The sequence below is a fragment of the Arachis ipaensis genome, chromosome B07, assembly GCF_000816755.2.
Source record: "Arachis ipaensis cultivar K30076 chromosome B07, Araip1.1, whole genome shotgun sequence".
Classification (NCBI taxonomy): Eukaryota; Viridiplantae; Streptophyta; class Magnoliopsida; order Fabales; family Fabaceae; genus Arachis; species Arachis ipaensis.
In genome coordinates this window covers 41,542,989-41,556,529 of record NC_029791.2, presented here as the reverse complement: position 1 = coordinate 41,556,529, position 13,541 = coordinate 41,542,989, and the positions used below count along the sequence as shown (strand labels likewise).

The window sequence follows — 13,541 nt, the reverse complement described above, 5'->3', positions numbered from 1 at the left end:
TCTTCATTCCTCTTCCAAGGTTCAAAAGAGATCCAAGTTTGAATAGCTTCTCTTCCAAGATAACTACTCAATTGGATGAAGATCGAAAGCTTTCAAGTAAAATCAAGAGGAAAGATAGAAGAAGAACAATGAAAATTAGTATTGATCCATCAAATTACAACAGAGCTCCCTAACCCAATGAAAGGGGTTTAGTTGTTCATAGCTCTTGAAAATGAAAATAAAGATGGAGAATACATCATGAAACTAGAAATTGCAAAGAAAGTAAATACAGAGAGTAATTCCTCATCCCTCCAGAACTATTTTACAATTCAAAGCTACTCTTATATATACTACTCTTCTCAGCTTCTAGTTCATTCTTCAAGTCTTGGGCCTTTGGATCTTGAGTTTGAATCAGTTCCTTTCTTTATTTGGGCTTGGCTTTACTTGCAGAGAGAAAGTACGGAGTGGGCAGAGACTTAAGCTCAGGACGTTAGGGGTGTTAACATTTAGTGAGAATATAAGTTCGAGAACGTTAGTGACACTTAACATTGTCACTAACGTTCCAATGCACCCTTTTGCCTCACGTTAAATCCCACGTTAACTAGGTTAACGTGGCTTTTAATGTTGCCTTGTTAATCCTTCGAGAACGTTAGTGACACTCAACATTGTCACTAACGTTCCAGTGTGCCCCTTCTTGTTTCACGTTAAAGCCCACGTTAACTAGGTTAACGTGGCTTCTAACGTGGTCCTTGCCAACCTTCGAGAACGTTAGTGACACTCAACATTGTCACTAACGTTCCAATGTGCCCCTGAGTCTCTCGTTAGAGTCCACGTTAACTAGGTTAACGTGGCCTCTAACGTTGCCATCTTTAGCCATCCCAACGTTAGTGACAATGTTGAGTGTCACTAACGTTCTCGAAGGTTGGCAAGGACCACGTTAGAAGCCACGTTAACCTAGTTAACGTGGGCTTTAACGTGAAACAAGAAGGGGCACACTGGAACGTTAGTGACAATGTTGAGTGTCACTAACGTTGGCTCAACTTCTTTTCTCCACGTTAGAGTTCATGTTAACTTGGTTAACGTGACTCTCTAACGTGGGCATTGATGGCTTTTTGAGAGTGTTATTGGCAGTCACTTTTCTTATTAATCTTTGCAAGTTACCTCCCTTTTTCTTGCTCCTTTTTGGTCCTGAAATTAAGCAACAAAGTGCATCAAAGCTCTAGTCCAAGTCATGAGTAATGCAACATAATATTTGTCACTAAACTTATGCAAAATCCTCATAAAATCATGTAAAATGCACAATGTATGCTTGAGTCAAGGCATAAGTGAAAATTTACCTAAAACTAGCTTATTTCCTAAAGAAATGCATGAAACTAACCTAAAAACAGTCAAGAAAAGGTCAGTGAAACTGGCCAAAATGCCCTGGCATCAACCAAATAGGTCGGAACATGGAAATTTATGTCGACGATATGGTCGCCAAGACCACCCAGGAGAAGTCACACTGCGACAACCTTAAAGAGATATTCGAACAGATACGAACATACAAGATGAGACTCAACCCAGAAAAATGCGCCTTTGGGGTGCAAGGTGGCAAATTCCTCGGATTTATGCTAACTTCACGAGGAATCGAAGCAAACCCCGAAAAATGTGAAGCAATACTCAACATGGCGAGCCCTAGAACAATAAAAGAAGTACAACAATTGGCAGGAAAGGTAGCAGCACTATCTCGGTTCCTACCATCAGCATCAAGCCGATCATACCATTTCTTCCAAACAATAACAAAGAACAAAAAGTTTCAATGGACAGAGGAATGTGAGAAAGCGTTCACCGAGCTCAAAACCATTTTGTCATCTCCACCAGTACTGCAAAGACCAGATGTCGGTAAACCGCTATACTTATATTTATCTGTTTCTAATCATTCTATAAGCTCGGCCTTAGTCCTTGAGACAGAAAAAGCACAACAACCGGTATACTTCGTCAGTAGAGTCATGCAATCCACAGAACAGAGGTATCCGAAGATAGAACAGCTAGCCTTAGCACTCGTAACAACAACGAGAAGACTCAGACACTACTTCCAGAGCTACACAGTAATAGTACGGACAAACCAACCGCTAAGACAAATACTGACAAAACCAGAACTAGCTGGACGACTAACTAAATGGTCCATCGAGCTCTCAGAATTCGACATCCAATTTCAACCAAGGTCAGCCTTAAAAGCACAGATCCTCGCTGACTTTATATCAGAACTAACCTCAGACGTACACAACAAATGCTGGGAACTACATGTCGACGGAGCATCCAGCAAGGGAGGAAGCGGAGCTGGGATAATTCTGAAAGAAGGGGACACTGTGGTGGCTGAGCAATCTCTCCAGTTCCACTTCCCAGCAAACAATAATCAGGCAGAGTATGAGGCCCTTATAGCCAGACTCAAGCTCGCCCTCAACCTCCAGGTACAAAGTCTAACAGCTCACTGCGATTCTCTCTTGGTGGTTCAACAAATCCAAGGAGAATATCAGGTAAATGATCCCTTGCTAGAGCGATATTGGCTCGTAGCAAAGGATCTTATTTCAAAATTCAGTTCATTCATTATTCTACATGTGCATAGAGATAAGAATATTAGAGCCGATGTATTATCCAAACTTGCCGCCACTAGATCAGACACACAAACGTCGGCATTATCACAACTCACACTTAAAAAACCCAGTATTGAATTACTATCTATAAGCATTAACCACCTCCATGATTGGAGAACACCTTTTCTTGAATACATCAACACAGGCACCATACCCAGAGACGAGCTCAACATGCAACACTTCAAGCGAAGAGCAAGTCTCTATACAAACATAGGTGGAGAACTATACAGACGAGGTATCTCACAACCATTACTAAAGTGCCTAAACACTGAGGAGGCAAGGGAGGTGATGGACGAAGTTCATGAGGGCATATGCGGAAACCACATCGGAGGACGAGCTCTCGCCGCAAAGATCGTCCGAACAGGATACTATTGGCCAACCATGAAAAGAGATTGCATAACAAAAGTCAAGAAATGTGACAAATGCCAAAAACATGAGGCTATCTCTACAAAGCCGGCTGAGGTATTACACAGCAGGGAGGTAGCTGGCCTTTCCATAGATGGGGGCTTGATATTCTCGGCCCATTTCCAACAGCGCCAGGACAGGTAAAATTTCTTTTACTATCAATAGACTACTTCTCAAAATGGATAGAAGCACAACCCTTAGCAAAAATAACAGTCGAAAAGGTAAGATCTTTCATATGGAGAAACATAATATGCAGATTTGGAATACCAAAGGAAATAATATCAGACAATGGCAGACATTTTACAGATAATAAGCTCGGCTCATTTCTAAAAAAATTTAATATACAGCATCATTTTAGCTCGGTCGAACACCCACAGAGCAATGGGCAGGCCGAGACTGCTAACCGAATTATATTGCAGGCAATGAAAAGAAAGCTTGACAATGCAAAAGGTGAATGGGCCGAGCTGATCCCAGAAATATTGTGGAGTTACAACACAACAATACAAACCACCACAGGCGAAACACCTTTCAAACTAGTGTATGGATCAGAAGCGCTAATCCCAGTAGAGGTCGGGACTCCTACAATCAGAACCGAACTATACGATGAACAGTACAACACACGCATAAGGAGCACCGAGCTTGACCTCGTCGAAGAAGACATAGATATTGCGGCAATTAAACAAAGAGCCATGAAGCAATTGGCGGAAAGAAAACACAGTAGAAAAGTCATTCCAAGAACATTTACTAAGGACGACTTAGTCCTCAGATGAACCGAAGATGCAAGACGGCCCCCTTCGCATGGCAAGCTCGCCGCAAACTAGGAAGGACCTTTTCGAATAGCAAAAGTACTCGGAATGGGAGCTTATCAACTCCACACACTTCAAGGCAACCCAGTATCAGGGAACTGGAATGTTTCATCATTAAAAATGTATAGATCATAAGTTGTACTATTAGCGGATGAAGGTACTCTTTTTCCCCCTTAAGAGCTTTTTCCCAAAAAAGGGTTTTGCCTAAGGAGGGTTTTAATGAGGCCGGACGCCCAATATATTCAAATCAACATGAACGATACTCTTCAAGCAAATCCAATTCTAACAAACAAAGTACAAGAGCAATAAAGCATACAAACATCACAACAAAGTGATATCGTTAACTTGGCTTAACCTCGGCCAAAGACAAAACATTATCCGAGTTCAACATGTCAAAACAAGGTGACCACATCTCGGCCACCAAAAACCAAAAGTCAGACAAAAACTAAAAAAGTTATCAATACATATCCAAAGAAAACAAAGCAAAACAAATTAAGAAGGAGGAGCGTTCTCATCATGCTCCTCCATAGTACCATCTACAACCAACTTTCCACTAACTACTATCTTAGTCATGTCAAGCTGACCGCAATCAAACTCCGGAGCCAATACAGAAATTTGACTAACAGCATGCTCAAAACCACAAGAGAACATCTCCATGACATTTTCTTCCAATTCATGAACACGAGAAGTAAGCCGACCCTTAGCAACATCATTCTCCATGACCTCAGCCTGCAGCAACCGAATCTGATCTCTCAAGCGAGTCACCTCCTCCTCAAATTCCTTTACCTTAGCCACAGCACCAATAACAGCATCATCTCTCTCCTTCACAGATTTCTCCAGTTCAGCAATCCTCGTACCACATGACTTCTCCAAATCGGCAATTTTGTTTACAGCCTCTTGCTGTTCAGCACCGATGAGCTCGGTGGTTCGACCAACACACATCAGGCGAGAGGCAACAATCTAAACAAAGTTTGGAGCCGAAATAAAGATCAAGAAATCAAATAAAAACATCTGAATAGCTCGGACTACGATGAACATTACCTGAACGAACTTCCCAAGCGCTTCCATGCCTACCCGACGAGTCATAAGCATATCACTAGGATACTGAGACACTTTATCAGAGAGATCGGCGAAGTCAAATTGATCACTCCAGAGAGAATGTGATCCAGATCCTGGGATAAAACCATGAAGTTTCTTCTGCCGATCAAAAGCAAACCTACAACCTCCAGTAACCTCCTTATTATCCTCTGAAATCACCTCCACAGATCTCTCAACATTATCCCTCTTCCTTTTGAAAGAAAACACTGGCTGAGCAACAGATTGGGCGGCATCACCACCCTCTTCATTAACAACCACAGAAGCATCAGTAAGCTTTTCTTTTTTCTTCTTAAGAAAAGACTGAAGACGCGAAGGATCAAGGAGAGGAACTCGCCCACCTGCATAGAAGCGAAAAAGTTCAGCATGAATAAAATAAATAGGGGGCGAAAATGCAAAAAATCAAGAAATACCTAAATATGCTTTCAAACCCTCCATATCCCCAGAATCGTGATAACGAAGAAGGTCAGGGATAGATAAACACTCCCCTCCAGCAAAACTCTCAACTAAAAAATCTATCAATCACTCCTCCTCCTCACTCCGTTCAACAGCTTCAAGAATTTGACAAGGTTTCGAACACCAATATAGGGAAAACCGCTCTATCAACTCGTCGTCAAGATAAAAAGGGTACTCGGACTCCACTGATCTCACTTTCACAAACAAAGACTTAAAATTCTTGAAAGAAGACTTATAAAGAAGGAAGAGCGAACGACCAGGGTAACTACTCAAACATACTCACAACCCCTTTCGGACCCCCTTCGCTTGAAACATAGAGAAAAACACAGCGAGAGAACATGGAATAGTCAGAAAACTCATTAAACACTGGAAAGCACGAAGAAACGCCCATGAGTTAGGGTGTAACTGTGAAGGCGCACAATTTAGCTGAGTTAAAATGTCACACTCAAACGCAGAAAATGGAAACCTAACATGAAGTTCAATGAGACAAGGCATATAGGAGTAGAAGTACTGCCAATCCCCCCTCCTCTAGCAAACCCTATCTTCACTAGAACAGGGGAGGAATTCAACGATAGTACCAGAACCCTCTTTCACAACATGTAAACCCCGAAGCTCAATCATGGAATCAACACTAACAAATGAAGAGGAGCGAGTCCTCACGTCATCATGAACCCAGTAATATGGATTAGCTTTATCCTCTTCCACAACTTTATCTTTTTCCTTATTTCTCGCCATCTCAGAAGAAGGAACAGAGAAACGAAAACAAACTACAGAGAAAAAGACAAACCTTTAGAAGTCATGGCAAGAGTCAGCAAATAGAAAAAATTTGAAACAGCAATGAAATTTCCAAAGCAAGGAAAAATTATTGCAAGCCCACTAACTTAGTGGGTAACTTAACTCGCAACCGTTAAACAAAGCATGAAAATCCCAAACGGCAAAGAAGTGCATTAAAAACGGGCACATTTTGCAAGAAGAAACAACAAAAGTCTTCCAAAAGTCATTCAAAATTCCCACGAAGACCACTTTAAAGCCCGAAGACGAGAAGAAACAAAAATAAGCTCGCCTACCATCCACACACGATGCCAGCCGAGCTTGGGGGCTATGACGTGTACCCCGCTAAGATCGGAATTAACATCAACATCAGCAAACCGACCATAAATCCCGGTAACAAACATATCCAAACTGAAACAACCATTTGACTAAAAACACACGTGAGTCACACACTATCCTCTAGCCGTTACCAATAACAACAGAACTCATCATCTGATCCACGAATATCGGAACAACCAAGCAACATACAGCACTTCATTTCATCTATAAAACCAAACCTAAAGCAACCTAGGAAGGGCAGGTTACATGTTACTAATTCTAGTTTATTTCTCTTATTCTCTGATAATACTTATTCTTACCTGAGCGTCGGAGTGCTTGTTGCAGGTGCTCCCGCCGCCGTGTTTCAAGGTACCGAGGTTCTCTTGCAACGCTGCCCCCTGGACGACATATAAGCTCTCCAAAAGACACAAGCAGCTAACTTTGACGTCGTATACCTCGGTTCGCTTAGGACGGAACAATGACTATAGAGTATAATTTAAACAACTATAAATAAGTAACATAAGTAATAAAAAATGGACATAAAATTTAATTCTTTTGTTATTTGGTACAAAAATAAATATAATAAAATAAATCACTGTTCTCATACATAATGACATAAAATTGAACATTATCCTTTTCTAGAGTCATCTAATTTTTTAGTTTTTATCCTTATTTTTGTACTTTATTTTAATTTTATTAAACCAAAAAGTACTAACGTCATTTAACTTTAATTTTTAACTTTTATCATAAATGAATATGTGACTTTGAATGTATTAGATAATAAAAAAAACTCATAATTAAAAAAAAGGTTAAATTTACTCATTCGTTACATTTATAAGAGTGTAGATGATACACATAAGAGTTACGCGATTTTTTTTTGAACTTTTATTTTTAAAGTAGTATTCACTTCTGAGTGTAATAATTATGAATTAATATATGTTGGTAACTAATTTCGATTGAAAAGAAGATAGAAAGAGAATAAAAACTGAGGAAGGAAGAGAGAACAAACTAATATAAGAGTGGTGGTGAAGTATATGTAGATAGATAATGATAAGGAAAAAGAGTAATAAAAACAAAAATTAAAAATTCTAAAGAATAATAAAACTAAAGATAATTTAAAATGTTGAATATAAAATTATATGAAATAAAATTTTTTTAGCTATTAAAAATATGCGAGAGAAAGAGTTGTTTAAATATAAATTTTTATATCTGCTTCAAATTAAATATAATTGAGAAATAAATTCAGTGTTGTCTTCCTTTATACGCCTCATTTGAATCAATTTCTAATATTTATTATCTATATTGTTTCTATAAACATAACGTGCCTGACATAGTTCTGGTCAGGTGCAAGTATTACTACCACATGTTTTCATTGTTACACATATTTCCTTCATTTTATCTTTGGTGAGAATGTCATTTCTACTTTGTACAGACCATGACAAATGAAATTCTAAAGTGATGAAATCATTGATGCTCATTTTCTGAAAAAAATTAATCTAAATATATGTTGTTCTGCTTAGGTCTTTAAGATACAAAGAAGCTAGTCAACCAAATGGGGGCATAAAAGTAAATACAATTGGATGGATTGTATTAAAATCTTTTAGTTCTTTAAAGGTGTTGCTGTATTTTATGTGAATTAGTGGTAATTTTTCTAGTCTACATATCTGTGAAATGTTAATTGTGTGGTGATGTATTTTTATAAATTGTAGGTGTATGTTGATTTTTTGGAGATGGAGCCGTCGGATAGCGATTTTTTTGGAATAGACTCCGATGAGGAGTTCCCAAGAGGAGACGATCTAGATATTTTAGATGACGATACGGAGGCTGATGAAGATAGACCTCAAGATAAGAGAATAGCAGAGCTGTCACGAGAAGATATCATGCAACTTCAGTTTACAGATGAGGAAGCTGTTTATCGATTCTACAAGACTTATGCAATGATGCACGGTTTCGCTGTGAGGTTGGATGAAGTCAGACACGATAGCAATGGTTGCATAATTATGCGCCAAATTGTTTGCAATCGGGCGGGCTCAAGAAAGGAAGAGGTTGAAAAGGACGAAAGAATCAGGGACCACCGACCCCTAACTCGAAGTTGTTGCCGGGCGAGAATTCGTGCAAGACTAGATAGAAAAATTCATAAATGGAAGGTTGTTTTGTTCCATGAAGAGCACTCTCATGGATTAGTTGATCCACTCGACGTTAGCATGATGCCTGAGTATCGCACATTCAGTGTCTCGGATAAAGCTCAGGCGAAGAATTTGCACGACATAGGCATCAGGACCTATCACATCTTGTGATACTTGGCTGCTCAAAAAGGTGGATATGCAAACTTGTCATTCAACCAAAAAGATATGTACAACCTCATTACTCAACATAGAAAGAAAAAGGTGAAGGGTGGTGATGCAAATGCTACAATAAGCTACCTGAGAGGTAAAGCTGGGAATGATTCTTATTTCTTTGGCAAGTACACATTAAGTAATGAGAATTGATTGGAAAATTTGTTTTGGGCTGATGGGACTAGCCGTATTGATTATGAGTGCTTTGGGGATGTCTTGACATTTGATTCAACTTACAATAGGAACGTCTACAATAAACCACTTGTGATATTTTCTAGTAGCAATCATCATGGGCAGACCGTCATATTTGGATGTGGTCTTCTTGTTAATGAGGATATTGGTTCATACAAGTGGCTCTTGGAAACTTTTTTGGAAGCAATGGGGAATAAACACCCTATGGCAGTTGTCACCGATGGAGATCTTTCAATGAGAGAAGCCATTAAACATGTCTTTCCTTATGCAACACATCGACTATGTGCATGGCACTTACATAGGAATGCATGCGAGAAGGTTAAGAACAGTGAATTTTTAAATGACTTCAAGAAATTGATTTATGCTAATGTGAGTGTTGAAGAGTTTCAGGTCATGTGGGGAGACATGGTGGTGAGGTATAACTTATCAAGCAATTCTTGGGTCGACCAAACCTTTGAGTTGAGGAATTTATGGGCTCTTGCATATTTGAGGGACCAATTTTTTGGGCAAATTAGGACAACATCCCAGTGTGAAGGGATTAACTCTCTGATAAAAGCATATGTGAGAAAGAAAGATACCCTTCTTGAATTCATCAATAACATGGAGACCGTTGTTAGCCATTACAGGAACAATGAAAGAGTTGCAGAGTTCAATAGTAAATATACCGATCCAGTACTTGTGACTTCTTTGCCGACACTTGAAGATTTTACTGCAAAGACTTTATCTTGTAACATGTTCTGGGAGGTCAAGAAGGAAATTGAGGGTGCTTGTGCTATGAATACAGAGTTGGTAATTCAGGATGGTGGAAAACTATACTTCAAGTGTAACAATTTTGGAGTGCCAGAGATTGATCATGTGGTTGAGTTTGACAGAGTTGGGGGGATGCTTCATTGTGAGTGTCTGTGGTTCGAAAATAGAGGGATTCCCTGCATGCACATATTCGCATGCCTAAAGCACCAACACGTTAAAGTTATTCCAGAAAGCTTAGTTTGCAAGCGTTGGAAGAAGAATGCCAAGAGCGATTTCATGAAGTCAAACGTCGATGATCCAAGTAATTCTGATAAGGTACTAAAGTGTCGTTTGGGTGTGTTGGGTGCTGAGTGTTTTAGGTTGATGGATGTTGCATGTAAGAACTCAAGTGATTTTGTCGAAGCAATAAATGATGTTGTCAACACAATTACAAAACTCCAAAAGCGAGGTGAAAATTCACACAAAGGTAATTTAGACGATGACTACGTTGTTGACCCATTGGTGGTGAAGAGTAAGGGAGCTCCCAATAAAAACTCAAAATTTAAGCAACGTAGAAGGTGTTCAAACTGCGATGTGATAGGGCACTACAACAAAAGTTGTCCTAATGTTCCTGGAAGAATCCCAAAGGAGCCAGTAGACGATGATACAGAAAAGAATATCAGCAGCCATCTTGACATCCTCACTAAGGTATCTCATACTATAACTATGTTTAGAATTTCGTTGTATGGTGATTCGGCATATTGTGTTTTGGATTTATAAACTATGTTATTTTTATGCTTTTGTAACGGAAGATGACGTTTGGTTTGTAATCAGCGTAAAAGTCATGACAGTATGAAAAATCAGCAGAAGATGGAAAAAGATAGGAACATTGGTGGTGGAACAGCACCAACCTCAGCAGCTAAATCGGCTTTTACTGATCAAGTGAAAACATCAAGTCCTGGTCCCTATATCCCGGTTTGTGCATCTACAAGTAACGAAGAGTCCGGGATGAGTTCCAGAACAACTGAGTCTCCTGTTGTAGCCCCTGAAACTGGAATGGCAGATTGAAGATAATTCAGATTTTAGGATGATTGGTAATTTTGTACCATTTACTAATTACCTTTGTTTTGTATAGTTTGCATTCATTGATTGATTTGACATTTATTGAACTAGGAAGATTATGTTATTTTACTCATTTACTATTAAATTTTTGAAATTTCTTTTCTTTTTATGTTATCACCTTTTTCGTTTACTATAATAGGACAATATAAGACATAGAATAAAAATACGATGTTTAAAATGTTACTGGAAAAATTATCACGTACACTACCATAATAACGGAGTTTAGCCACCAAATTTTAACTACGAACGCTAAATCGTGTCTTCTATTTATCACCAAATTGGATCACATTGACGTGCCATAACCGACCGGTCTTTAATAGATTTATTAAGCTATAATATTATTTCTTAAAAATATTCTAACATTAACATAAATTTTTAAAATTAAATCTAAAAATATAAAAAATTAAATTTAGCAACCGATATAATCAGGGACCCATTGTTAAAAAAAAAAGTCATAACAAATTCAGGCATACATTATATCTAACAAATTAGCCAAATACACCCATTTTAAAACAATCTTCTTTCATTCTCACAATTAGTCATGAAAATTACATTGATCAAAAGATTGATGAAAAAATAAAACCAATTTAATAAAGAACAAGAACAAAACAGATAATAGAACATGAGAGAAGCAAGCCCTCCTAATATTTTAATTTGTACTTTGGATATCCATCCCATGAACCAGCCAGCACATTTTGAGATTATCTCTTACCTTACAACCATTGAAATAAAGTACTAAACACTTTTCAAGTTTTAACTCCTTGAAGCTAAACAAAGATGCTGCATATCATCACAAACAAATTCAATGGATGCCTCTCTGCAAATTCAATGGATGCCTCTCATGGCTTCTGATTCTGTGGCCCCAAGTACCAAACATCACAGACAACAGCTCAAGATATCATTAATTGCAGTAGATGCTTAGTGAATGATTACCTGGAAATGCATGAAAACTAGAAATTCTAAAAGAAAAATACAAAAAATTGAAAGATCAGAATGATTAACCCCTCGAGTATATGTTGTTACTTGTGACTATTCCAAAATGCATCTATAAAATTTTATTGTACTTGATGGCTATTGGGCAAAATGTGCATCCAAGTTCGAATGCACCCTAGGAATTATTAAAATTAATAATCTTCCATTAAAGCTTTTGGCATACAGGAATTAGAATGCAAGTCAATGGAATTAGAATATAAGAGTTTGTACTAGTATTATGACTATTATGTACGTTTTGATGCACAATTTTATAGCTTTGTAAAAGAGGAACATTATCAATAGCTTGTAAAGGCTAATTGATATTATTACAGCTCCAATTATACTGCAAAATACAAACAAGAAAAAATTTAAAGCAAATAAATAATTAAGCATTCTAACGTACTCAACTAAGTTTGATGAATAAAATAATGATAAAACATAAGAAATATGATCCACTTATGTCCATCATAACAAATATGAGTACAGAGAGCAAATTATTGATTCTTCTTTAGTTCGGTTTAAGAGTCTACTCGATTTCAACTATTTTGATTTGAGGTAAACTTCACTATGAGATAAATCTCTTCGAAATCTGTTTTCTTCGTTATATTTTTCCATCACTAAGACTCAAGAATGATTTAAACCAACAAAAAAATGACACAAAGCAATTTCCTTATTCATATGCATTAGTATATTTGTTATTCCATGTCAAAATTGAACAAGTGGTATCTTCCAATGTGAAGAGTATCACCAAGGAACACAACTTCTATGGTAGTCACAATAACAATTGAGAGTGGCTAGAATGTTAGCTACATACACAATTCCTTTTAAGTGCAATGCCCAGACAGCATTGCTCATGAGCTTTCCGAATATTTCCTGTGAATATAATTTTATCATTCCACTAATAGATTAAATCCAGGCATAGTTAAGTTAGAGTAAAATACCTATTTGATGCTTAAAAGATTAAAACCTTCATAATTTAGCTCCAAAAGACATTATATTTTCATATGCTATCTGAATAAGAATTCAAGAAGCACCGAAAGAACTTTAGAAGAAACAATGCAAGATGGATTCCAGTTATTGGCTCAAAATTCTAAACCACTAATACTAGCTTCTTTATTTGGATTGTATCTCAAAATTCAAAAGTACTAATACGGTCAAAGAAACTCATTAAGTCCTTAACTTATATACTATTAAAGGCATTAAAATTAAAAATAAAAAAAGGCCAAAAACTAATAAGAAAAATTAAGGCATATAAAGCACGTTCCATAAAAAAACTATATACTGGTACTACTCTTTGAGACTGATCATATGCCAACTGCAATAAATATATATAAAATTAGGTGCACAATATGTTCCTTTATTGTAGATTGTCATAGAAGTTCAATATTAGACACTTAAGGTAATTCTTCACAATTACCTTGCTTGAAAGATATCGGATTTGGAATCATACGTAAACAAGACATGCAAATTGTGGAGCCCTGCAAGAGAATAATGCATAACATTAGACCAGACATGTTATCATTGGGCGAAAAACTATATACATAACCTAATTATTGGGATGAACAACTCTTCTCTAATTCATGAACAACATAACTTTGTTCAAGTTCAATATCCAAAATCTCGGTATTTTATTAGTTGAATGGTAAAAAATACACGTCAAAACATGGTTAAGAAACTAGAATAATCTAATTAAGATAGCATATACCAAAGAAAACAGCGATTATTTA

The 13,541-nt window shown here is 37.4% G+C and overlaps 3 protein-coding genes across 3 annotated transcripts; all 3 read left to right on the top strand.

The window, feature by feature from the left end:
- On the top strand, positions 1,428 to 3,787 carry LOC107607148. The gene is made up of 2 exons (XM_016309128.1): positions 1,428 to 3,157; positions 3,274 to 3,787. The coding sequence occupies exons 1-2, from the start codon at positions 1,428 to 1,430 to the stop codon at positions 3,785 to 3,787; spliced, it is 2,244 nt and encodes a 747-aa protein (XP_016164614.1).
- LOC107607147 (putative protein FAR1-RELATED SEQUENCE 10) lies at positions 8,293 to 9,218 on the top strand. The gene has a single exon (XM_016309127.2). The coding sequence runs from the start codon at positions 8,344 to 8,346 to the stop codon at positions 8,758 to 8,760; it is 417 nt and encodes a 138-aa protein (XP_016164613.2). The 5' UTR covers positions 8,293 to 8,343; the 3' UTR covers positions 8,761 to 9,218.
- On the top strand, positions 8,815 to 10,788 carry LOC107607146 (protein FAR1-RELATED SEQUENCE 5-like). Its single transcript, XM_016309126.1, has 3 exons — positions 8,815 to 8,927; positions 9,042 to 10,428; positions 10,555 to 10,788. Exons 1-3 carry the CDS (start codon positions 8,815 to 8,817, stop codon positions 10,786 to 10,788), a joined length of 1,734 nt encoding a protein of 577 aa, XP_016164612.1.

What these genes read in the sequence shown, in the direction of transcription:
- LOC107607146 (XM_016309126.1), top strand. Translation starts at nt 8,815, where the DNA reads ATGTACAACCTCATTACTCAACATAGAAAGAAAAAGGTGAAGGGTGGT. An exon ending in GATTCTTATTTCTTTGGCAA is followed by an intron (nt 8,928 to 9,041) that starts GTACACATTAAG and finishes AACTTACAATAG; the next exon opens with GAACGTCTACAATAAACCAC. An exon ending in ATCTTGACATCCTCACTAAG is followed by an intron (nt 10,429 to 10,554) that starts GTATCTCATACT and finishes GTTTGTAATCAG; the next exon opens with CGTAAAAGTCATGACAGTAT.
- LOC107607147 (XM_016309127.2), top strand. Translation starts at nt 8,344, where the DNA reads ATGCAACTTCAGTTTACAGATGAGGAAGCTGTTTATCGATTCTACAAG.
- LOC107607148 (XM_016309128.1), top strand. Translation starts at nt 1,428, where the DNA reads ATGGAAATTTATGTCGACGATATGGTCGCCAAGACCACCCAGGAGAAG. An exon ending in TTCCAACAGCGCCAGGACAG is followed by an intron (nt 3,158 to 3,273) that starts GTAAAATTTCTT and finishes CATAATATGCAG; the next exon opens with ATTTGGAATACCAAAGGAAA.